This window comes from Poecilia reticulata, chromosome 8, assembly GCF_904066995.2.
Source record: "Poecilia reticulata chromosome 8, P_reticulata-male-v2, whole genome shotgun sequence".
NCBI classification, from domain to species: domain Eukaryota; kingdom Metazoa; phylum Chordata; class Actinopteri; order Cyprinodontiformes; family Poeciliidae; genus Poecilia; species Poecilia reticulata.
Genome location: NC_088837.1, coordinates 18,035,135 through 18,061,754, shown reverse-complemented (window position 1 = coordinate 18,061,754; position 26,620 = coordinate 18,035,135). Strand labels below are relative to the sequence as shown.

Here is a 26,620-nt window from a genome sequence, read left to right as displayed (position 1 = left end):
AGGCAGCGAGGGCAGGGGGAAAGGGAAGAGGAGGGAGGACTTGCAAATTGGGAAAGTGCGCTCTTTTTATAGGTTGACCATATAATCACGGCTGTACTCTGTTGCCAAGCTCAAGTCATCCTCACGACTTTAAAGTACATTAGCATTTCTTTTTTTTTATTTTTATAATTATTATGAAGCACTCTCAGCCAGGGGACAATTCAGGGCAGCACTCCAGCAACGGACACATCTCAAATGACACGTCCAGATCGGGCTTACCATGTCCACTTGCCTCAGTTTGCCCTTTGTGCTTCTTGGGCACACACAGGAGACGCAGTCACACTCGAGCCTGCTTACAATTTAATGCCGACATTTACAGTAGGATGCACAAGGAGCAGGCGCTCTGAGGGGAATGCTGGCGCCTCTCTGCATGAGTAAAGAGAGGGGCATCTGGCCACTATAGCCACATGGAGAGCGGAGGAAATAATCCTTTGACATGCATGGGGGAGAAGGGAACACACAGGACAAAAGAGCGGAAGTAAACAGTCAGAGGGAGCCCCGGGAAGACTGCTAATGAGACTTTGATAAGTTGGTCAACAGAATTCCAGAATTTATTGGAATCTATTAATATTTTATCATCTTTCAAGAAATCTCTCGCGCCAAAAAATAAAAGAAAACTTCTCTTAATAACCATGAATTTGACTCTTGTGGCTTATTTTGCTCCTGTTGCTGAATGCTCATTAAGTTCATCAAGCTATTGCATTAAGATCCTTTTAGCAATTCTTCCCAGCACACGGTTGCATGAATGAGACAGCGTGGTGGACAAAAAGCACGAAAATCCACTTTTGTCTTGTCAGTCAACAGAATATTTTCCCCAAAGTCTTCATTAATATGTTTTTTGGCAAATGCAAGAATAGACTCTGTGTTCTTTTTGTTCAGTAATGATTTTCCCGTCGGAGTTCTCCCTTAGATGCCGTTTTGTTGAGTCTCTTTCTTGTTGTAGAATCATGAAAAGTGGCGTTATCTGAAGCTTGCACTGCTGTAATTTTTTTTTGTTTGTTTTTTTGACCTCCTGGATGAGTTGTTGATGTTCTCTTGTAGTAATTGTGGTTGGCACACTTCTCGTGGGAAGGTTCACCTCTGTTTCCAGGTTTTCTACTTAAGTATATCATGTTTCTCACTGTGTAATTTGGCTTTCCATTATTATTATTCTTCCTTCTGCTCTTGAATTTGATTTAGAATGTTGCCTAATGCTTTGGGTTTTACATCTTTTAGCCTACATCATGTCGTTAGACAGGTTCTATTTTCTTGACTCAGAAGGTCAGGTAGTTATCAGTCCTGGATGTGGCTAGTTGAAACTATAGCTTTCAAAAAAAATGTGAGGGTTTGTTATTGAAATCAGAAAAATCTCATAGCAAACAAGAAATTGAGCCTCCGGACTTTTTTCACTCGGCTTTCCGAATGTTCATGAAACTCTTTGAATCTCGAGGGTTCGGAATCAGTTTCATCCCTTTTTCAAATACTTCTCTGCGAAACATTGTGCGGAAGAGAGAAAGACTCTTCCTTCACCCAGTTGGATGAAAAGCGTCAGTCTTTGATGAGTCACACATATTTTCTCAGATAATAAATGAAAACGTTGCTAACCCTGATGAAAACTCACATCCACTTCAGCCCCGTCCCCCGCGCTCTCACTCTGCAAGTCACCAATGTCGCAGAGATCCACTTCTTCCTGGAAAACTACACTGTGTGAAAAATCTAATCTTAAAGAAAAAAAACAACAAAAAAACCCTCAAAGCCGAATGAACTCGCAGATGTTTATTTCGCTCTTGTCTGATAATGTAGTTGGTGTAAACAAGTCAGTGTTTTTCCCAGCGTCACGGCCCTGACCTGATTCCACCCTCCCTCGTGTGTGCCCCCCAACCCCCAGCTGTCCCACCCATGGCCTCTCTCGCTCGTCCAGCCCCTCGCTGCGCTCCGTCCAGATCACAGAGCGACAGATTACAGCAGATTATCCTGCCCACAGGATAACCAACCTAGCTTTCGGCCTGCCAAACAGAGCCGGGCACCGACTGTGAAAGTGCAAAACACATGCCTTTCAGGATGAGTCCGGAGGGATTGGCTGCTATCATACACCTGGCAAATGCCACAGGAAAGGGATTTAGTTCATGGGATACACTGGACGGGGTAATGATTCTGCACAGCAACAGGACCTCCACATGCTGAAAGCACAGCCACAGCAGTGCCTCTTTAAAGAGCACGGTAATAAATAAATTCCACCCAGATTCCTGGTGGCTCACTTGCATTGCTCTTAGCGCTGTGTTTTTACTCACTCAAGGAACCTGGGCCTTGTTGTGGGGTTTTTTTTGTCTTCTACTCGGTCTTCCTCAAAACCCACCGGAGGCGTCCGTCACTTCACATCAGCAGATCTCTGAACTCCTGGAAGCTTTCAGGAGTCTCTCCTCAGGTGCAGACAGACATGTTCTGTCAATGCCTGCTTCACAGGCTGCTCAACTTTCAGCTCTGTTGAGTTGTACCTTTGTGATACGACCTACTCTGTGACTCAAAGGCGATGAGTGTTAACATGTAAATGAAAACCAATAAAAAAATGCAGATGATTTATTTCCATTCCGGTGTTTTGCTGGGGTTATTTTGTGCAGGAACCACGAGGTTTCTAGGCATAATAATTTGGAGCTTTTAAGGATTTATCGAGCCCTTTTTTTTTTTTTCAAACAACCTCTATGAGTTTTAAAACTGTGATTAAATGTACAAGGTTTTGATTACGCAAATGCATTCCTTTTATCGATTTTGACAAGCTTCTGGGATAAATCTGGATGGATATTTAACTATTTCTCATTACAAACAGTACAGCTCATTTCACTCGACTGGTTTGCTGGCACAGCTCAGAAATTCTCAATAAAGCTGCAGTCGTGACTTAGGGGAAATCATTCTGGAAGCTTAACGTTAGCCTGTTTTACCCATCTGTAAACAGCTTTTATATAGGTTTGGGCATATTGGAAATGTCCAAGCTTTAACCAGTCTAGCTGTTAATTTGAGGTAAATTTAATGAACTCCATTACCCCACCCAATTTGTGCAATGCACCAGTTCCACTGGCAACTCACTCTTCATCCTGTTTCTGGTTTAGGAGTGGCTTGAAACATGGAATGCAACATTTGTAGCCCACGTCTCTGTGTATTCGCTCTTCTAGAATGGGTTTGTTTTAACAATCATCTCAAGGCTACGGGTTCTCCCTGTTCCTGGTGAACTTTTTTCAACCACACGTCTTCCTTTCATTCCATTTTCTGCTGATATGCTCTCATACAGAACAACCAAATTCTTCAGCAATGACCTTTTGTAACTTACCCTCCTTGCAGAGGGTGTCAGTGACCGTCTTCTGGACGTTTGTCAAGTCAGCACTCCTCCCTATGACTGTGCAGCGTACTGACCCAGAGTGAGAAACTGTTTGAAGGATCAGGTAGCCTTTGCAGGTGTTTTGAGTTAATAAGCTGATTAGGCTAAGACACCATGAGTTTCCAATAATGACATTTTTCAAAGTAGTTTAGTTTTCTGGGATACTGAAATTTGGGCTTTCATTTTCTATAAGCTATAATCATCAAAATTACAGAACAAAATGTCTTGGATTAGACCACTATAGTGATCATTCCATGTAATATAAGAGTATATTAAATTAGTACATTGGCAATGCTTTATTGAAAACTGACATACATTACTTCACCAGTAGGGCACATTTGAGATTTAATTTCAGTTCTTGCATAACAAGCATAAAAATAATTTGTGCTGCAGGATTGATGACTGCTTACACAACACGTACGAACTTATTAAGTCGCATCTGTTTACATAACAGGAAGTGAAAACGGATTGGGGTTCTTGAGAGAGTGTCACATTTCTCACTGGAATATTTTAACCACCTCCGGAGTTTAGTTCCCAGTGGTTCGGGTGGAAGAGACGGCCAGTGGGACTGCTGGTGTTCCAGCATCTTCCAGTTATAGTAGGGTGAGCCTTATCGATTTCCGAACACTGTGATGTCCTTGAATTCTGGGTCAGATAATTGAAACTTGGACCCAATTATGTATTTTAACAGGGCCCCACTAAAGCCCTAAACACTTGACCACATTGGGAATTTGGTTATTAAACTTAGAAAATCAACTTTTCACAGAAAACTAATCAATTTAAATAAACTCTGCCAAAATGAGTGGTCAAATATCCAGTTTGTTGAGGAAAATGCTAGTGAGATGCAACTGACCAAGAGATGTGTACCAAATATTATGCAATGTATATATGTAAGTCTGTGTGTGTAATTATAATCCACGATCATCTTAGGCTCATAATGAGTGTATGCAAACTCACAGCGAGTGTTTTAATATGTCAAAGTTGCCATCATATGCAATATTTCGGTCATAAATCCTCGCTGTGCTGAGCTTGAAAAGCAGTCATCCTCGCTCGTCACTCGTCGTGTGTGTCATCGTGAAGTAAAACACATGTTCAATTAGGCTGAGGTCAGAGGAGTCGCTTCAGGCGTCAGCGTAGTTTAACTGTTTAGAAATCAAACAATTTCCTCCTCAGTCTGAGCATCAAAGATTGTTTCAATGTAACCTCCTAAAATTGGGAGGAGGGCCTCATTTTTTCTTTTCAGGGAACACTGAGCATTCTGAGGTCCCTCTAAAAAACCCTCAAAGCTGGAATCTACCTCTTTAAAAATTCACCGCCTCTACTCCCTGCCAGCTATTTTGCTGTTGTCTGCTGCATATATTATACGGTGGGGGGCAACAGGGTCGGCCTAGATTGACAGAATGGTTATTTCCTTTCTCTGTCTCTCTCTTTTTATATATGGGTCTCTCCTCTATTCGTGTTTTTCTCCTTCTCTCTCTTTTCTCACTGGTTTCTCTCAAAAAATGATTCATTACAGCTCAGTAAAGTACAAGCAGCAGCAGCAAAAACACTTTTTTTTTTTCCTATTCCCAAGTCTCTCTTCAAATTTGTTTATTACTTCATCGAGATCTGTAGCCTTCTATATGTAAATGTAACATCCCCCCCACCCACCCACCCTGCAATCCCAGCGGTTGTTGAGTGTGAAATGTAAGTATTTTAGAGTCGTGACTCCCGAACCCCAGTGTTTTTCTTTTTTCTTTTTTTTTTTTTCTTAACCAGTGTTCCAGTTTCAAAATAACAGGGTAAGGGAACCAGTGCAACTCATATAATGGGCATTGTTCCACTTTGCTGGTTGGTTTTAGTTACACGCGCTGCACTTTATTCCTCCTCCACTTGAGACGGAAACTGAGCTAAACAGATGGATCAACTGAACCATCCGAAATGACAGATGGAGAGATGTAATCAATAGGTGCTCTGTTTGGTTTCCTGCTACTCACTTCCAGATAAATTGGGAGCGAAGAGACAAAAACTCTTCGAGGGGGGAGAGTAACCGTGCTATAAGAGCGAGGGCAATCTTATCATATTGATTCACTTTTGATGTTTAATGGAGTTTCTCCGCAAGGAAATGCAAGCAGCAGGAGGTTTTATGGAAGGAAGCAACATGGATCAGAAAGATTAAAGGAGGCGCAATGAACTAGATTTTAATTGAAGTGACCAGATTTCTGAAAAAGTCAAGGGGTGTGCTGACAAACTCCAATTAGTGCAACGCTGTGAAGTTGAGGCGATGAGGACCGACACGAGCAGTAGGGAAGTGCGGGGAAAGCACCGGCATCTCAGCCAAAACCCATAAACCTGGCTCCCCTTTGCCTTTGCCCCACCAGTCCGTCCTCCCCTATCAGCCCACACGAGGGGCAGTATTTTTAGCACATCACCCGTAACTGACTCTCTGCAGGCTGGAGCTGCTGGTCCTTTTATTTTATTCCAGATGGGAGAGAGATGAAGAAAAGGAAAAGAGAGAGAGAGAGAGGTGTGAGTCATCGGGAGCTACCTTTATGTCACTGTGGCACTGTTCCTTCCTCTCCACCGTCAGACTGTAAATGTAATCCTGTTTTCACTTAGTCTATCTATCTATCTATCTATCTATCTATCTATCTATCTATCTATCTATCTATCTATCTATCTATCTATCTATCTATCTATCTATCTATCTATCTATCTATCTATCTATCTATGAAAATGTATAGTATTTTCCCTCTTATGGATTTCTTGATCATGTTTCATATAATTAGAAAATAATATTCAAATACAAAAAGCAATTTTCAGATATTAGCTTGATTTTTTTTTCTAGAGGAAAAAAGCCTCTTTAATCCAATCTGCACCAATGCGAGAAAGTAAAACCTAAAACTCTTTGCCTTAGCTGACAATGAGTCTTTCATATTTACGTGAAGGAATGTTGCCCCTCTCCTCCGAGAGTGAATTGTTTTGATTCAGCCCCATTTGAGAGCTGTTGAAACACGACGGGCCTTTTTTAAGGTCATCCCACAGCATCTCAGTAGGGTTTAAATCCGGACCATGCCAAGTCGCTCTCGATCACTCTCCTCCTGCTGCATAACGCAAGTGCAGATGAGTTTAAGGTGACGTTCGGGGTTTTCTGGAAGAGACCTGAATTCCTGGTTCTGCCAGTTGCAGCAGGTCATCCAGTTTCAAACCATCAACATTATCGCCAACTCGTTTGACTGAAATAATGAAACTGGACGCGCAGCAGCCAAGAAGTTCTACTAGTGTCTCATTAGTCTACAGAGCTTTACATGTTGCATTTGTCTCCATATGACCTCCTAGATGAGATCTGTAGGTAGGTTGGCATCTTTGTTCTGGTACCAATTTTCCAAATTTTCTTGATTTGTGGGGAATGATTCTCACCTGCTGGATTTTTGATCTATTTTTCTTTTTTTCTGATTTCTTTAAACCTGGGCATTTAAGTGATTTTTTTTAAATTCTACGAATCTAATCAGACTTGGATGAGGCTTGTGCAATCATATTCATACATGTGTTACTTTGGATACCTGTTAGTTTACCCACGTCTGAGGCGAATATTTTGTCTGATGACCTGGAAAAACTAAAGCTGCAAAATGCGAAAACAAAATCCTTTTTTTATTATTATTTTGGGAGGGTAAACTCTGATCTGAATTTCATGAGACAAAAAATTTCCATATCATTTCTGCAATTTCACATTCTGTCATATTGAATTCAATCTAGATATGAACTGCAGCCTAATAAGCAGCCCTGGCATCCCATTCATCACAGTCGTTTCTCCAGAACAAAGGCGATTTGCTGATTATTACCCTCGAATGATAGATAATTACGGATATAATGTGATGCAAAAATAAATGCAGGGCGCGGTGCAGCCGAGCGTGAAAGCGTTCAAGGTCGATTTGAACACATGTGGAACGGACCATTTAGCTTCACGCTCTGAATCGTACCGTAACACGTCGATGTTATGCCTGAACACGAGGCTGAGCAATTTCTTCCTGCTTATCTGTTTTGCACGTTGTTCCTTATTTTAGGCGTTTGACGTCGTGCTGTGAGCTTCTTCTTTTCTTTTCTTTTTTTTAAGCATTAAAAATAAAGTCACACCTCCCTCTTTTTTGGACACTTTGAGGGTAGCTCTGACAAAGACGAGCTGAGAGGACGACACTGACAGTTTTACACTTTTGAAGTTGACTTGCCAGCATGTTAGCCGCTTGCCTGTCCACTATTTGATCTGTTTTCAGGCCTGTTATGTTCTCAGTTAACCCCTCAGGGAATTACATGGCTCTTAAGAGGAATTATGTGTCCACCAGCAGGCCATGTCTTTTGGCAGATAAACGATGTGAAGGAAGCCTAAAATCTAACAGCTTTAGGATAAAACAAGAGGGAGGAAAAAAATAAGTTTTTGGGTTGAACTCCACAGTCCACCCTTTAGGCCTGAGGGGATCCACAGATTCGGATGATAATTTAATTGTCATGTGACAGCTGTCAGAGTCATTATATCTATTTTTAAATAACAGCATTAAGAATATAAAGGCATGCTAGCAGCTCTGTTACGACGCGCACCAGTGCTTTGAATTAAACATGAATGTCACAGTGCATCATGTTTTTACGGTCACCACATTACTTGAGACGAAGCTCACAAACATTTAGCGCTAATAAAATTCAAACTGGAAAAATGTTATGATGGCTGTGAAAAAAAAAAAAGTATGATGACCAACTAAAAGTCTGACCTCACCACTGGTGGATGAGTAAAAAAAATGTAAACAAAGGTAACAAAGCAACCAGATGCATGTCGAATTTCTTGCAGAATCTGAACACATTCTGACTTCAGCAAAATTTCCAAGCTGTAACTGAAGTTTATATTGATAATATCAGAGTTATATAGGTGGAATTTCACTGAGGAAGTGTTTGTTCTTTGTGCCAAATGCTTGAAATATGCATAAAACATGCTTACAGTTTTCCTTGTTGTTTTTAAAAGGAAGAACATTTATATCCTCTGTCAATGGAACAGAGGCAGAGATGGTTAGAGGGTACAACCTCACATCAACAGAATACAAATACAAGACTTTTGCAGCCATAAGCAAGATTTAAATTCATTTATTTTAATTAACGTGAACTCAACTAGGCTGGTTTCCTGTGTCTAAAAATGACTGATCAAGACCGGGAGAAGTTTTCTTTCGCAACTCTACAAAGTGAACAAGTATTAATAGATCATTCTGATTCTCTGGCAGAAAATAAGTGCCATTTTAGGCTTTCGAAGTCTGTTGAAGATAACAGCCAAGAGAGGCCATACTCCAACTGTACATCTGTGTTTATCTCCTGATCCTCTCAGCAGAAAGCGAATGATCCAATAAAGGCTTCGCCCATCAGACATAGCACAGCAGAGGATAATCTTGTATCGATGCTCATTTAACTGTTGTCACCTCAGTTGTAATTTTGAATGCTTTCTGTTTTGCCTCCGCAGGCGACGTTGTTCTGGACTTATAAAGTCGGCTGCCTCAGTTTCATGACTCCTTCATTGAGTGGGTTTGATCCTCTGGTTATAATTTCGGAAATGAGAACGGCAAATGAAACAGATTTTATCTTCTCAAATTTACAGATGACTTGCTAGAGTTCTGAGGGAGCTGGCATGTGCACATTTCTGCTTTAGTGCACATTTTAATTTGCAAATCTGCAGCAGGATCAAACATGTTTACATCTGCGCATGCATTATTTTCTCATTAATGTGCGTTGTGATATCCAGAATGAGTGTTTAGAGCGAGTTTGTTTTACTTGATATAAAGCACTATGCATACATTATGTTTGGGGGATTAAAGTAAATTCAGTTACAGAGATGATGAGGCGGATTTCACTCAATTACTCAGGTTTTTATTAAAGACAGATTATGTTGCCAATGGTGGTAAAACTGTATAAAGCAAATTGTAACAGCCTTAAAGTTTCTACTCCTGTTTTCTGGTGAGGAGATCAATTTAAAACTGAGATTAAATTCTGATGGAACTCAGTGAAGGAAAGGGATTTAATATAAAGAAGGGTTCGGTCGCAGCTTGAAAAATGAAAGTGGTAAAAACATAAGCGCTATGGGGGAAAGATTTAATCTATATGTTGTAGTCTGTTTGACTGCCAGACCCTCAGGGCTGAACTCTGACAGAGAAACTCTCAAGGTCAAATTTAGCAAAAGCTTTAAAGCGTCACACAATGGAAATAATATGATATGTCAATGTGATCAAAATAGGAAGTAAAAGTTTTGACTGGTAAAATTACTTAAACACACGCTGACATAAACACTTTTTTTGTGTCCAGTTTCAGTGCATGTTTCATTGCTAGTGCTACTCCTGCTGTCAGCTCACAAATCGGTAAACAGGTTTTCAACAAGATTTATATCTCAGGACTGAAGAGCTAGATGTTATGTCTGATGATTTATAAATATGTTTTTGATAAATATCTTGTTTACAAAGACAGATGGCCACTGACTACCAGACTTTGATTCAATGACGTCACACACTCTGACAAAGTTCACAGCGAAGAGAAACAGGCCCTCAGCATTACACATCCTCCACCGCACTTAACACTGTCCGGAGCAACATGGAGAGCTCGGTCTTAGTCTCACATGACCAAAGCACAGCCGCAATAAAAGCACCAAACGAGTATAGGAAACTTCTCCTGTTTACATTAGGACAGAAGCAGCTTATCATAGACCCCAAACAGATGTTTGGCATGTTGTCTGATGGTTGTTCTGGAAACGTGGTGATGTCAAGATGCCACTCTTTGTTGCAGTTCTCTAGCAGTGAGCTCTTGACATTGTTTTTACCACGTTTCTCTATATGGTGACAAAAGAAAAAACTTGGCTTATCATCCTGCCTGTTGGCCAGCAGATAAGACAAACCAGCCAACGTGTCACATCATATTTATACCCCAGGGAAACAAAAAGTCGTGAATTACTAATTAGAAATTACTTCAAATGTAATCAGCTTAAGAAAAGTGCAAAGTGGGGTATAAATGTTAACAATGTTTTGACTTCATTTATTTAAAAAAATTTTCATTAAAATAAATGACTCGCCCCACAATTATATATATTTGTCCACATCTATATTATCAGCATTTAAAAATACCTAAATAAGTATAGCATACTTCACAGTAAAAAAAATCTAACTTAATTTTCAGTTAAGCTGAATTATTTGTCTTATTATTTTGTTTTGCATTAATTTATTCTCAAAGTGTACCCGGAAAAGACCAAGCAATTAGACAAAATGAACTGCATTTGACTTGCTCTTATAACGCTAATAAAAAAAATAATAACAGGCACTGCTTGGTACAGTCATTTTAGTTAGAGAACAATAAGGAAATGAGCATGATTATCCTGGATAGCAACGAGACTGCATTAGTAGGAAAAAGGCAGGCTTGTCAGTTGAGATTCATTTATGGTGAAACTGCCTCGGGGCCATTGCCTTAAAGCAGAGCTTGTCTGATGAGTCAATCTGTCTGTCATTTTAATGCCATGCTGCTCCCTGCCCTCTTGTGCCTCTTTTGGACTCGCTCTCTTTTTAAAGCACAAGAACTTTGATTACCCTCATTCGGTTACGTTGTTTTTCCTTTTCCACCTCATGTAACAAACAAAACTTTTGCTACTTCTTTGCTTATGTTATATCTCATAGAGACCTAAATAGAGTTCAGCTCCACTATTCATTCTCTTATCAATCGGTTGCCGAATTCAGACTGAACAAAAAACCGAAAGTCATAAAAGAAAAGCTTGTGAGTGACGAATGTTTTTCTGTCATCTTCATGGTGGCTTTAAATTCGAAGATAGATTGCACTGCTGTCTTTCTCCCTCCCCTTTTTCATCTGTCCACACTCTTATGATAGTGCAGTGTTTGCTGCTAATGGGAACAAAGGTGGTAGATTAGTGACTTGTAGTATATTTATCAGCAGAGAATTGACTGAACATGGGGAGCCATGTTCTCCATAACTGATGGCGGTATGATGGAGGAAGATGCTGAGACTGGGTAATGAGCCCTGCTTGTGATAGAAATAGCAGTCGGAGTCTAGCAGACCGTCTGAAAATGTCAGACTTTGGGAATATGGGCTGCGAGAGTCGGCAGTATGTCTAAACAGAATGCACGTCTCCCACTCTGCGTGTCCCCAGACACTTTTTCGTCTCACAAAAGGAAGCATTCACCCAAACACATGCTCACGCACAGGCATCCACAATTAATTGTGCCAAAGTGACTCGCCGTCTGCCTTTATACGAAAGCAGCGCGCGAGCCTTTTGTACTGCGGTTGGCTTTTGTTTTTCCACTGGCAGAGAGAGAGAGAGAGGAAAAACGGCTGCAAAAAAGTCAAGAAGCAAAGAGGAGATTTAATTTCAAGTCAGAAGTTGACGCTTCATGACGCTCCTGCACGGTGACAAACACTTTACCATGATGATGAGCGCCCCTTTATGTACCAGGCCCTACAGGGTGCAAGACGAGTCTTCCCCATTATCACTCATCTCTCAGTTGTGCCTTTATCTGCCACCCCATATGCAGATCCTCTCAAACCAGCACAACACACTGATGCCTGAGCAAAAGGCTCCTCCATGGACTCAGTTTAGCTTGCAGAGGCAGCAGCCACAATCAATATCTTCAATATACATACTGGAATATGGAATAGAAACTGAAATCAAGCTCAATAAAACAGTGCAAGCTGAGGCTGGTTTGGTTTAATCTCATTACATTGAGAGCCCCGGGCTTCTCTCCTCCTATTTATAGCACCCTGGGAGAGAGGAAGGCCGGCGTTGATGTACACAGCACCGCTGGTTTGTGCAACTGTGGCCATGAGTGGCGACGAGCGCGACCAATTGCAGACAGATATTGCATGAAATTTTATCTGACAAAACACACAATTGTCAGTCATCTGTGAAGAGAAGCATCTTCATTTTCTGTCCTTGAAACACACGTGTGCTCCTGCCTCATTTTTATTTATTTTTTACCACACTTACCTTATCTCCACTCTCTTTATCCTAACAGCCTCTCTATGGATTCGGTTTCTCTCATCCCACCTGTTTGATGAAGTCTGCCAGTTAAAGCTAATAATATTGACATTATCTGAGCAGGGGTGTCCTCTTCCTCCAAGAAATAACTAGTTTGGATTCCGTTGGATACCGGATCTTTGCGTTTGGAGTTTGATGCCGCAAACAGGAGCTCGGTTTTGGGACGTTGTAAATTTTGGCTGAGCACCATCTCTGCTGTGAATTGCATCAGAAAGCTTTCGGGATTTTCTTGAGAAAACAAGCCAAAAACAAAAAAGAATAAGAAGCTCTGGAGAGGAAAAATGCACAGAGAGAGGAGTCGGTTCTGATCTCCGTTAAGGAAGCCTCACGCAACAGAACCCCCAATTCACACAAGTAATCATACAATAAGCCCTTGAATCAGAAATAAACACACAAAGAGAAACCCAAGGCATCATTTGTCCTAATTACTCCGGCTTTGTTGGAGGTAACACACATCTCCCGTTCGGCTGAAGCATCTTTCAGAAATCCCATCCAGACGTGGTAAACTGCATAATGAAAAAAAAGATTAAAGGACAGCGATTTACCTCAAACTAGAGAAGAAGCCTCTTCAAAATGTCAAAAAGTCAGACTGGAGAGAAGCGTGACACAAAAATACCACCCTGGACCTTTGAGGCATGTTTTTCTCCTCTTTCTGCCCTCCAACAGTCTGCACATTTCCCCTTAATGTGTGAACATGAACATGACCTACAAGAAATGTTTTGGCAGGTTGTGTAGCTCACACTTGACTTAGCAGAGGTCAGGACATGGAACAGCGGCTCTTTTAGAAACACAGGAAACCGAGGTATGCACGATTTTCCAGCCAGACACTCATACGGCTCTCACAGACCTTAACTACGTGCGTTAGATGTACATTATGCAGCACACTGCAAAACATATGCATAGCCCACCAAGTTTTGACACAATGCAACCACAGATGGGAATGTAATTGATTAGGATTTTATGTGATTTACATTAAAACGTGTTGATCAGATTGTCCTTTTGGTCCTTCATGATGTGAACATCATGAAGAAAAAGGAACACGACGTTTCAGAGAGCACTTTGCAATCCGTCCAGTGTTCTGGGTGAACATTGCACTTCACCTGGAACACACCTCACCTCACTATGAAACATGGTGGTGGCAGCATCATGCTCTGATGATATGTTTTCCCAGCAGGGACACGGAAGTTGATGGGAGGATGATTGTAGAAAAATTCATGGCACTACAGGAAGAGGTCATGTAAGAGGACTCTGTCGGTTTTGTTTTGTCTTGTTAATTTTTATGTTTTGAAAATGTAATAATTCAAACTAAGAAGCTTTTATCATAAACGGATGTCTATCTACGTGTCCATCTACATGGACTCAACATCCTTTGCTTTGCCCTAGCAATTCTTCATGAAGGAAAAAAAGTTAAAGTAGTTGTACTTTTACAATTTAACCTGATTTTAATGGCTTCTGTGAGCAGGTTTTGAAAAATATATAACACTTTTAAGTGAAAAAAAGAGAGATTCTCTGCTAAAATATCCTCATATGTACTTTTTATTGCTTACATCACATGAATGGCATAAAAATGTAGACACAAAAGCATCTACAGTATATAAGCCTGACTTCCTCTCTGTTCTGCGTGGCACCGCATTTAGCTTTTGTTTCTTACTGTGAATTTCAAAACAGTCTTCTTTGCTTCAAGAGATTCAGAGAGCAATCAGCATTCACCGCCTGATTTGTTTTGTCTATTTTCTAAATTAGCACACTATGAAATATTCATTGGCACATTTAGGGAGCTCTCATGCTGAAACTGTTTGAATTATCAGCATGTAAGCTCAAATAAAAGCCCTTTCAGCGAGTTGTACAACACCAGCAGTGGGTAAAACAAACTTTTTTTTGTCCTCTAACTCTGCCTGGGTCACACTCTCAATCTGTCAGCGGTGTTAATGATGCACTGAGAAAAAAAATATTGAGCGTGAACAATACAAAAATGACAATCTGATCAAAGCTTTTTTTCTTCTTTTTTCTTTTTGTCAGAAACGTTGGAGAAGGCCACGATGAACACAGTAAAGCCATCTGTCCAGTTACTCCAAACAGGAAAGACTCCCTTTTAAAGCTGTCCAGTGAGGTTGACCGTGCCAGGAATATTTGGGCAAGAAAAGCATCCACAGGCAGGAGATCTCATCTGAGACCTCAGATGAGACTTTGGCTCCAGTCGTCTTAAAGCGAGTCTCTCGACACGAAGCATGGTCTCCAGGTGTACGCCTTCATGTCACCCAGCTCTGATTTGTTGTGAGTTTTCCGATGAGCTGCTCTGCACTTCCCCTCGCCAGACACACAGCGGTTCGGACACGACGCGCCGCCACACGGCCTTACATTTGTTCTCTCTGCTCCGCCGTGTGCACGCTTCAGTGACACACAGCTGACAGAGGGGTTGTCAGTTTCAGTCATTTAGACAGATCTTCACTCAGACAGCAGCCTGAAGCGCATTTCAGAAGGGGTTGCCCTCCCCTCGTGGCATCACTTTGTGTCCCAGCATCAGAAAACAGAAAAAAAAAAGAAAAGTCATTTCTTGCTACCACTAAAACAGAACACCGCTGCTTCTGAGAAATTTCGTCTACTGGAAGCACAGCAGCTGTGTCAGTGTGCAGTTTTTAATTCAGCCATGTATTTGCTCAGAGCGAAAAAAAAAAAAAACCTCCCATATTCTGAAACGGCACATTTTGACATTTAAATCATTTTCAGCATTGAGGACCTCTATCTTGGTTTCAAGAGGGCAATTTGATTTCACTCAAAAGGTTTTTATTTTTTCTTTTTTTTTCCTTCTCAGTTCTTCTTCGCCAATGGGGCGGAAGAATAAATTACTGTTACTGGAGCTAAAAAGGTTTATTTTCTGACATAAGAAGAATAAATCCAACGAGAAAGTGATTTGAAATTGGGTTTAAAGGAGGTTTGTTTTTACACTTCAGAGCAAGCGAGAAAAAAAAAAATATATATATATATATATTTTTTTTTTTTTCGATCAAACAGACTTCTCTTTGATGTCTAGGTCTGTTTGAACTCTCTTTTTTTATGTCAGTTGATTTCCAGCCACATAAAGACAATGTTTGTTCCCAATATGATCCTTAGCGCAAGAGATATGTAAATATGTTTGATTTAATCAAAAAAATGTCTTCACTTTAATGTAAAGATTTTTTATCAGATTTTAATTCAGGAATAGTATGTGTGTTTTTGCAATTCTAATGTTGTAAGACCAATTTTTAAAATTAAAAAATAATATGCTGTGAAGATTCATACAACCATAAAAAATAGTGATGGTTTTCGGGTTACGGTTTATGTTTAGGACTAAGGTGTGGATTAAGCTTAGGTTTATTTTAGGGTTTGCCATGTACTGATAGTGGTTAGCTTTAAAGTTAACTTTAGGGTAATGGTCAGGGTTAGGACATAGGAAACAATGAGAAAGGAATGGAACTCAATGCAAATATCCTCATGAAGACAGAAAGATGAAATATGTGTGCGGTGGGGTCGTTGCAAGCCACAAAGGATGTCAAAGGACAATAGAGAGAGTGTGGGATGAAATGATAAATGTATGATAGTGCGCTAAATGCCGCTGTAAGCAATAAGACTATCAGAAACGATCTCAGAGGCAGCGGGGAGCCAATGAGAAGAAGGGGCGATGATGAGGGGAGCACATGGTGAAAAGAGAAAAAAAAACCCGTGAGAAAAAAAAAACAAGGATAGAATCAATATCTCCCGTTTAGAGTGAGGTAAAAATCAAAGGCTATTGTCTGAATGGACAAAAGCCAGATTTGAACAATATTATCAGATAAAAAGAGAGGGGGTGGGGGAGGAAGTAGCTTCAGGCTTATCAAAATCACTATGCTATCTTGAATGAAACAGGGGGAAAGTGGAGCATAATAAAGACAGAAAGTTCAATGAAGGGGAATTAATGGACATGAATCCAGAATGAGAAAGGACTAAGGACTTGTTTGAAATAAAATGAAAGCGGACAAGCTCCATCGAATGGGGGAGATAATGGTGGCAGAATGCAGGTTGACTGGTTGTGCCTCATGTTGCAGCTCTCTTTTGTCTGCTCCCACTGGGATCGCTGCCCAGTCACCACTTGTGAAAAGCAAAAGAATATAAATAAATAAATAAAAATTGGCCAATCACCACTTTAATGCGATTTGGTGTGAAGGTAATTAAAATGCACGGATGTCGATGTTTCCGCTGGGTTCACACAACCGGCTGAATGTGCAAAACCGGCGGCCTGAGTGTCAGCGAGAGGCTATGCACAAGAAGGTTTTCACACACAAGAAAGAGACCTCAGGTGAAGGCTGCATGCTCTGCCCGGGAGCGCACACACACACACACACACACACACCCACACACACACACCCACACGCACCCCCCCCCCCCCCCACACACACACACGCACACACACACGCACTTGTTTGGTGTCATCCCTGTGTTAACGCAAAAGGGATTTCATGGGAAGGTTTTCCTGGGATCTGCCTGAGCCCGGCCAGTAGCGAGTGGCGTTCCAGCACACGCACCGCCTCCGGATACTAATTAGCTCCGAGAGTAAAGAGGAAGCATGATGTATTCACCGAGGAGCACAATCTGTAGCTTAAACAGATGGTTTCTGCACACAAATGAGATAAGAGGTCCATTACTTAGTGCTATTAAAACACATTTACTAGGAGGAACACCCTCAGAGTGGGGACTTCTTATTATTTCTAGGAATGTAAACGTATGATTAACTTCGAGATACAGCTGTTAGGTAATTAGCCGAAGCTGTTCCTCATTATGATCGAAATTATTGTGGCGGCCGGCCGGTCAGTCGAGCAAGAAACAGAAAGAAACAAACAAATAAACAAAGAGGGGGAAAAAAAAGACAGCTCTGGGTTATAAATCTGAGGTGGATTTGTAGCTTATGGGATACAAAATCTTGTTAAGATAGCCTGAGGTGATTGGTGGGGAAAAGCTTTGGTTTGAAATTGCTACAGACAACTGAACAGAAATCCAGCTCTCTGCTGCGATTCGACTCTGTGAAGGCTTCCCTTCTTTTCGGCACATCTATTTCACTTTATAGCTCCGCCACTCCTGATGTAAATCCACTGGGTTCTTCTTCATATTGACACACTTTGTTGTTGCTTTTTTTTCAGTAGCAGGGTTAAGACAAATACCCATGGCAGCAGATTTGTACGATGACCTGCTGCTCTGTCTTTGTCAGTACGCTATTTGGGTGTTAAAACTTCCCAGGGCTCGTAGAGGGGACAGGACCTGATGACTGATACGCTCATATCAGCTTCCCCTTATGCAAGAGCTGATGAGACGGCTGAACAAAAGGCATCGGGGATGTAAGGAGGAGGCAAACGGATTCTCTCGGGGGAAGTTGATTGCCACTAAGACTGCCATTTTGTAGGCTATAACATAGGCACAGAAATAGACGAGCGAAAACAACCGAAAAGACGGATTCTTCAAGGAGGAATGCGGAACGGCACCCGGATTCTCTCATCCACAGACTCATGAGCGTGAAGATCAGTTTTGTTTTCGAGGGGATTCTACCACAGCTGCACATCTCAATCTGTTTCTCACTTAAACCTTGCGTGAGGCTTTCCCTCCAGCAGCTCTCGGGATCATTGATCTTTGAAGCTGCAAGACGCGGTCTTGACCGACCCTCCTTTGATTGAACAGTGTGCTTCTCTGAGACACCGAGGTCGCACTCTGGGTCAGCCAGTTCTCGACGAAACCAAGGACCAATCATTCCCCCCCTCCCCTCTCCGCTACATGAAAATACTCCGTGTTCCTCGGCTGATTAGACGTTACATGAAAAAAAAAAAAAAGAAAACATGTTTGGGGCCAGATAAAAGCACTGAAATCCTACAGCATGGGTCAGAAGTTTACAAAGCATAAATAGGTTTTAGCCATTTTTTTCAAGATGATTGTACAGCATTAATGTTAATGACCAAAATGAAAAAGTGGGGAACACATCTATAGTTATTGTGTTTTTCGTTCTCTAATCTGGTAAAAACTATACATACCAACTTGAACATATGAACATACCCCTAAAAGTATCATGTAGCTATGGACAAGGTCCTGGCATAGTTCCTGATGAACATTTGAGCTCTCAGCAGAACTGCTTTCCTCCAACAAACCTGGTATTTCAGGTTAGTCCACAAACTTCCAGTGGGGTTGGAAAGATTTATCTACTCCAACATCAGTTTTGATGTCTGTTTGGTGTCATTTCTGGAATGCCGAACCACATCCAGGTTTCCGTCAGATAGAAGCTGATTTGACATTAAGTCCTACTGGGCTGCCAGTACAGAAGAATTCAAAACAAACCCTCAGTGTGATGCTACCATCATGTTTGACAGCTTTTACAGCTTATAAGGTTCATCTTGACTCATTCTAGCATTCTTCAGACACTGTGCCCACTGACCATAAGGCTTTCAGAAGTGCTTAAAGATGTTGATTTTGGAGCAGGTGCTTCTTTTTTGGCCGGCACACACTCATTCCACTTGGATTGTAAAGTTGATTCACCGTGGAGAGTGAAACAGGTGTTCCGGTAGGTTCCAGTTTATGACAGGTTTGGGCCTTGGACTGGTCAACTTCAACCCGACAGGGTGATGGGTTGGTTTCAACCCATCAGCTGAAACCAATTGATTTAAATTAACGTGATAAAATGTCAGTAACATAGCAGGATGTTACTGATGGGTAAACAACATGTGGTTGAGGTGAAATCTGCTCAAATTGAACCACATTTTGGTACGCGTATTTGTTTGAGCCTGACTAATTTTGAAGTGTGGATTAAATAATTCAAACTTGTGCAGCCTATTACTGCTATTTATTTATTTTATGTGTGTGTGTGAAAATCACAGAAAATGTACACAATCATTCAAGTCTGCTAAGACATATTCAATGCATCCTTAGAAGTTCAAAATGAATGTGGCATAAATGCCCACATGTAAACCTGTTCTGAATTATTTAAAGATATGTCGTGACAGACTGATTTTTACTGACTGATGTTTTCTGAAGCTCCAATCTCAGAAGCTGACTTTGAGATTTCCTACAGGTCCTCCTTGTTGGTCTGCTGTCCTGCTAAGCCCACATTTCTATCCCTTCTGCTCATGTAAATAAGCATATGCAGGTTTTTTTTTCTTTTTCAGTATATACAGGCTGATCTGTATTCCATAGGCCAGATTTAACCTAACATAGCCAACGGCTGAAAACACAGAGCAGCTGCATCAACATGGATTTCATGAAGGATGATGAAAACAAAGCCAGGATGAGGCATCTCCTCAAAGCATTCCTCATCCTGAAGTAATCATAGAGGAGGAATTCATTGTCCCTGTAATACAGAAGAATGACAGTAATAACACAACAGAAATCCCTCTGATCTCCCATTGATATGAGAAGAGATAATGTCAGGTTTAATGGCAACCATACGGGCTACAGGTCAGGCATCAACCTGTGCACAACCCACACATATGCCTCCACACACACACACACACACACACACCCACACACACAAACACACTTAGCAAGCCTCATTTCACCACTACTCTGGACACGCAACATTTATCTGGCAACCGTGGCCGCTCGGTGCCTTCCTGACCGGTGTGTATCACAAAACACACCATAAATCGCACACTGCACCTCATGCGCTACGATGCGCCGACGTGAACACGAACAGTTGGAGCCGGCATGGTGAGCACAGAGAGCTGGAATTAAATTATCTCCAACTCTCTCTTGCTCTCTTTCCCTCTCTCACCGCCCACATAGAGAGAGGGACAGGCCGAGTAAGTCCCAATGCACTAAAAATCAGACCGTCTCAGCGCGTGTCCGGGGATCTGAAACACATATCCGGCTTTCCTCTAGTCAGCTTGTTCCCCTGTGCTCCCTGGGGCCCGCTGGGCTGGCCGTCTGTGTCATTAAATTAATGACAGTAGTAAAAGAAAAGCACACATAACTGCCTGACCCAACGTTTCATCATCATTCATGTCAACTTCTAGTCGCATTTGAAAGAACCACAGAAGACTGACTTAAAACTGATAATTCAGCATAGGCCTTGGCCGTCCTCAGATAATCTCATAAAAATGAGTCATTTAACTGCAAAGCTACCTCATATTGAACAGACTGTGCATTTTACTGCACTAAAAAGAAGCAGCTAAGAAAAGAAGAAGAAAAAAAACCCCCAAAAAACAACCCTGTTACCTTCAAGGCAAACGGCAAATTGTTGGGTAAGAACAAAGTGGTTGTACTGCTTCACGATTCACCTAATGAAAAGACTTGAATCTAATTTTATTGCTGAACATGCTTCATATAATTCAATTCAACAGTGGATTGGCCAGGATGCATGCAGGTAGGCGTGCATAGTACAATTCTTCTATCTGTTTGGGCTTGGTATCTGTCCGCGGTGTCAGCCCGAGCCCTCTGGTTGATGCAACGAATATCTCACTGTCATATCTGATCAGAGAGCAGCCATGTGGCCCAGATTAGATGTTGTCTGAAACCATCTGTGTTGACAGTGTGGTGGTGACACATGTCCAGGTAGCGCTGCATAATTTCCACTCATCTCATTACAGTCACTGCCCTACTTATTTATTTATTTATTTATTTATTTATTTATTTACTTACTTACTTATTTCAACCCTCTCGGCTGGTCAGAGGTCAGAGCATTTCCCATATTCAGGTTCTGCCATGTGCTTGGGCTCCAACTCCCCCTCCCCCTCCATCTCCCCCTCCCCGCACCTCCACCTCACGCTACCGTAAAGGCCTGGAGCGCGCGCAGACTCGCATCGGTGTTACTCTTTCGCGGGGTACATGTAGCATGTGGACTGCAAAACTGTTACTTGTGTTTACAGATGCTGATTCTGCGTAAGGAGTGGGCGGCCTGCTTTTTTTTTTTTTTTTTTCCCTCTATTTATTTTATTTGTCCCTTTTCAGGCACATATTTGACACAATTTGCCCAAGGACGCATAACGCACCGAAAGCCCACGCCTCCAGGTAGAAAGCCCCGGCATATGGGTTAACCCTTCACATGCACCGCGTTGTTGCACACTCATTAAAATGACCCACTCCCCACCACACCATCACCCCTCCTTCTCCCGTTTACGCATACGCCTTGTGGTTCCGCCATGGGCTATTATTGAGATGGTTGGGATGCGCACTGCTCCCTCCTCGCCTACCGTTTATTCCCGACACAGTTTCCGATGGATGTGTTTGTGGTCCCGTGGAAGGAGGACGGCCAGGACATCCGAGACTTCTTCAGTCCCGGTCGGTCACTCGTATCCACGGCGTCTGAGCGCTCCATGTGCCGGTGGTGGTGCCGGTCGGTGTCGGAGTATCCCCGGTGTTTGATTTTAATCGGGGTCCGGGGCTGTCTCCAAAGATGCTGTGGAGGTTTCAGAGTCGCCTGTCCCTCCCGAGGAACCGGGAGCGACAGCGAAAGGCTCTTCTTCGAACATGGTGGTGGTTCCATCATTGTGCAAAAAAAAATTAAATATAATACACTAATATCAATTTTTTTTTTTAACTTATTGACTAAATGATATGGCTGTAATCGCGCGTTTGAAGCAAAAAGCGAATCATTTCATGTTCCCTCTCTGCCACTTGATGTCTGAGCGAACAAATCAAAGTGACCAAGTCCAGCACAGCCCAGATCTGAACCTTGTTTTCTGAATAACATCAAAAACTGTCACAGTGATAACCTGTCAAGCCATCCAGAAAGCCATTAATCTCATTGTTATCGGCGGTGGTCAGTTTCAGTTTATCCCAGAATCTCCTTTCGGCCACGATCCTCACTACTCTGGGGTTCTGGTGATGAGACACCGGTCCTGCTGCGTCTCCTGAAGTTTGACGCCTGATCGCCCATGGCGCACAGCCGGATGACAGTGTTTATTTTGGAGAATTTATTGCTTTTTTATCAGCCTCTTATTGCAAAGACACAAAGAACGCTGGCGCTGGCTCCTCTCCCTGTGTGTTGCGCTATTATTGCTGTGCGTGTGTCTCTCCGGCCGAGCTAAAATATCCAAGCCAATTTCAAAAAGTACTTCATTTATCACGATTCGTGTGGAGCTACGGCATCCTTGTGCGCAAACTCGAGCGCAGAGGTCTCCAGTATTCCATCCACAGAGATGATCAATCCCGAGAATCTAAAACTGGACTCTAATACCCACTCTTCAAAAAAATACATAAATAAATCAGGATGGTGCGAAGAACTGTCCAAAACCCAGATGCGATCTTTTGTTCTTTGCGGTCCAGATTTTTCAAGATTCAGGTGTTAAGTCCAATTGTGACATAAAAAAAAGGCGCAAACTGATAGTTGCTGAGCTTCAGTCATCCTTCTCAGTGTGGACCATTATCTCCCCATCCTCGTATTTGCTGGAGTTCGACGACAAAACATTGGCTTCATCACAGCGCGCCCTCTCCCTCCCTCTCCCTCGCTCTCTCTGTGGTGGATGAGTGGTTGTTCCTCTTTGCGCGCATCCGTTATGCCCCATGCCCGTTCCCTGCGCATTTTCCTAACACAAAACAAACTAATTGGACAAACAGAACGAGGTTTTTTTTTTTTGCCGCATTGTGCCTAAAATTAATGAGCACAGTCATTTGTATGATGTTTTCAACGCCATGCAAAAGCACTCATAGTCTTGAAACGTATATTTGTTTTCTCCTTATTTTGTTTCTTTACAACCACAAACGTCAATGTATTTATTTGGTATTTTATATAATGGGCCAACACGAAGCAGTGCATATCTGCAGTTTTCAAGTAATTCTTTTACAATCGGGAACTCTTAAACATCTGTCACATTTGTTTTGTCATCGACTGAGACTGGACATGAACACGATAAACTCTCCGTCGTGGTTCTGTCTGTATAAAAGTCGTTTTCCTAATAGCCTGACTATCAAATACCCTGAAAACTACAGAATGATGCTGCCATCCCCATGTTTTACTGTGAGTATGTGGTGCTCAACAGATGCATGGAGGTGGTGGAGTTTAAATTTGGTATTTGACCAGAGCAAATTCATTCACATGCTTGTAGCAAACAACAAACAGGCTTTTTTTCCCCCCCTTAACAATGTCTCTTTCATAAAGGAGAAGTTTATGCAATGCAGAATTTACAGTCAGTTGATGCTCCATCATGAGCTGCGTACATCTGTTGCTCCTCCAGAGACAGCCCGGGGCTCTTCTTACACAACTTGTTTGGTTTGTTGGATGACTGAATGAGTTAAGCCTGCTTTAAACTTTCCCAGAACTTTATCCACTGACAATAAATTTCACATTGTTGGACTCTAGGTAACTTCTTGAGGTAATTTGTTGCACTGGGTTTTAATTATGGGTAGAGTAAGTAATATAAACATAAGTCGCATTTTTAATGTTTTTTTTTTTTTGCGGCAAGTAAACTGAAAACATATCTCTCTCCACGCTGGTCTGTCGCTCAACTACAAAATACTCAGAAATACATTGATACATTGTGGTAAAATTTGTAGCTTTATGGATATTTTTGATATGCACCATATGTCAATTCTGCCAACTATTGCCATAGTCAGCTCCTTAGGTTGGCAACAAGTAGCTGACCCCAATGCTCGTTAAAGTACCTGGTTTGTTGGGTAGATTTTCTTGTCAGAGAAAGGGTCATTTCCATTTAGGCCAAATTAATTGTAAGGACATTTATGAGTAACAATTTCTCATCATTGTTCTCAAATTTTGTATATTAATTTACAGAAATTCAAACCTATCTTCTGACAAGTTAATGCCTCGGTGATAAAAGTGCCACTTTTGCGAATAATGCTCTCATTCCCGAAAGCCGGATTACACGGTTTATCCTCTTTTCCGCTTCAGCACATTTTTACTGCAATGAAGTAACTGAAATTACTGAGCTATCTTGTCACTTTTAGGTCAGATATTGATTGGGGTTTAAGGAAAACAGCATAAGAATTTGTTTTACCTGCACAGACATAATTTGAGTTTAGCTTTGAAACTTTCCTCAAACATCAGAATTTTCCATAAAAAAAAAATAATAGAAGATTTACTTATGACAGCAAGTGAGTTAGAAGTCTAATCTTTTAGGTTGCATAAAAGTGAAGACAGATCCTTGCCTCCATAAAATATTTCCTGTTGGTGATTTGTTGGACTCATTCCACGGCTCTGGACTTGACCTAAAATAATCTTCAGATTCAAATAGAAGGCTGCAGAGAAACAGGCCATCCGAAATGCTCTACTTATTGCCACTGCTGACCCTAAAACAGATAAGACATAAGTCACTAACAACCAGAAACCTCTGGATGTTTCAGCTCCTCGTTCTAATCTGCTTAATCCCGATTCCTGACAGCTCAAAAGGGACGATTTGGAAGCTAAATGAGCTTTAATGCTTAAAAAACAATAACGCCATTCGATTGAGAAAGTTGATTTCCAATAAGAGAGAACACATCTGACAGTACAGCGTAGGGTTCTGAATGGAGAGCCGTGTTCTGCTCACAGCATCGGCGTTCAATCTGCACCAATCTGTACTGTAACTAGAAAAATGCTGCCCTTGGGAGGCAGCGTCAGGATGAATTACCTGCAAGTCCACCTTCTCCTCAGGGCCGACTGAAAGCATTCACTCATTTCTACCAAAAGGTGCTGCCTCAAGCACCGAAGATTTCTATTAACAACAACAGGGGTTTTTTGTTGTTTGACCCAGAAACACCAGACTATTGCTGGAATACTGGCTGCAAGATTTTTGAATAATATTGTAAAATCTGATATAGGCAAATATCTATTCCATTCAACTTGTAAAACAGGACATTAATCTTTCTTTTAAAAAGCATTGGGTTGGGACTGACTGGAGCTAATCCATGCTGCCCCTTTAACATTTCTATCAGTGGACATCCCTGACCTTTGCTCTCTGTTTGCCACTCTGACTTGCAAAGGGTTTTCAAATCTATCCGGTCAGGGATTCCCAAAGCTTTCTTTAGCTGAACTCAGATTTTTAGATTTATTTCTGCCACGATTATCATGCAAATTCATCTCTCTAATTTTCTTCTGCTGTAGCCATTTTTTTATTACTTTTGAGGTATGTCTTGAACTCAAGGTGATGCAGGAAAGAAATTCCTTTTCATCTTCAGTTTTCTGACAGAAGTTTGTTCATGGTTAAAAATTCTTGATGCCACTCCATTAACAAAATGTCTTGAAGGGGAGTAACTCGAGCATATGCACTATGGGTAGTGTGTTCTTTTGGTGATGTGTGGCTTAGTTTAGTTTAGTTTAGATTAATTTATCTTAGCTTAGCTTAGTTTAGTTTAGTTTATCCACAATTAACTGTTTCTGTTCTAACAGCTGTCCAAGCATCACATGATTGTCCAATTTTAGAAATGTCAGTCTTGTTATATTTCTTCTTAAATTTTGGATAAAAGTCTTACCTGGGCCATGACAGACGCATAATGTTTAGCTTTTTTGTAGCCAGCTCCTGACTGATACCTTTGTATGATCATTTCTAACTTTTCTACAAACTATCTCTAGCCATAAAATGCCAATGAACACATTTTATTGTTGTTTTTTGTGTTTGTTTCTATTTTGAAGCACTTCATGACAATTTACAACAGTTTGTAGTGTTGCATGTTTACTTGTTTATCTGTATTTTTTTTTTGTTCTACACCATATTTGTAACCTAGCCTTACGTTTGTGTGTTCATGTTTCTGTCCTTCCTGTCGTTTCCCAGCTAGTGGAGGCAGATTACTGGACATCCTAATGGTTGCTTCTGGTTTCTTTCTGATAAAAGGGGAGTTTTTTTCCCCTTCTGATTCTGTTGCCTAAGACACAGCGTGAGGCGAATTCAATCAAAGTAAAACATTTATGCACTCTATTGAATTCCTTATCTGCAAAATGCATAAAATGGCCTTTCATATTTACTAATTTACCAAATCGGATGTATTGAATTGCGTTGGCTCATAATGGGATTGATTTGGACTGTTTGTTTTTTTTTTCATATGTTTTAGCTGAACTTGTCCAATAGCATCCTGAGATGGCTAGCGGCTTTGATTGGCACAGAACATAAAAAGAAATTCAATCAAACTCGTATGTTTTGTGTTATTGAGAGAAGCAAACGCATTACCATAAGAAATGCAGCCTCACTGTGTTATAGACTTCTAGTCTGGATTCTGTCTATACTGTAATTACCGCCTTTCGAAGCAGGCCGACTCTGTAAGGAGCTGCTTCCCTCTTGTTCGTG

At 41.4% G+C, this 26,620-nt stretch overlaps 1 protein-coding gene across 1 annotated transcript in view; it reads right to left on the bottom strand.

The window, feature by feature from the left end:
• pde4a (phosphodiesterase 4A, cAMP-specific) overlaps positions 1-22,919 on the bottom strand; it is a 46,223-nt gene extending 23,304 nt beyond the window's left edge. The window contains exon 1 of the mRNA XM_008415999.3: positions 21,599-22,919. Within this exon, the coding sequence (XP_008414221.1) occupies positions 21,599-21,894 (296 nt within the window). The 5' untranslated portion in view covers positions 21,895-22,919. The remainder of the gene's footprint in view (positions 1-21,598) is intronic.
• Between the last annotated feature and the right edge of the window lie 3,701 nt (positions 22,920-26,620).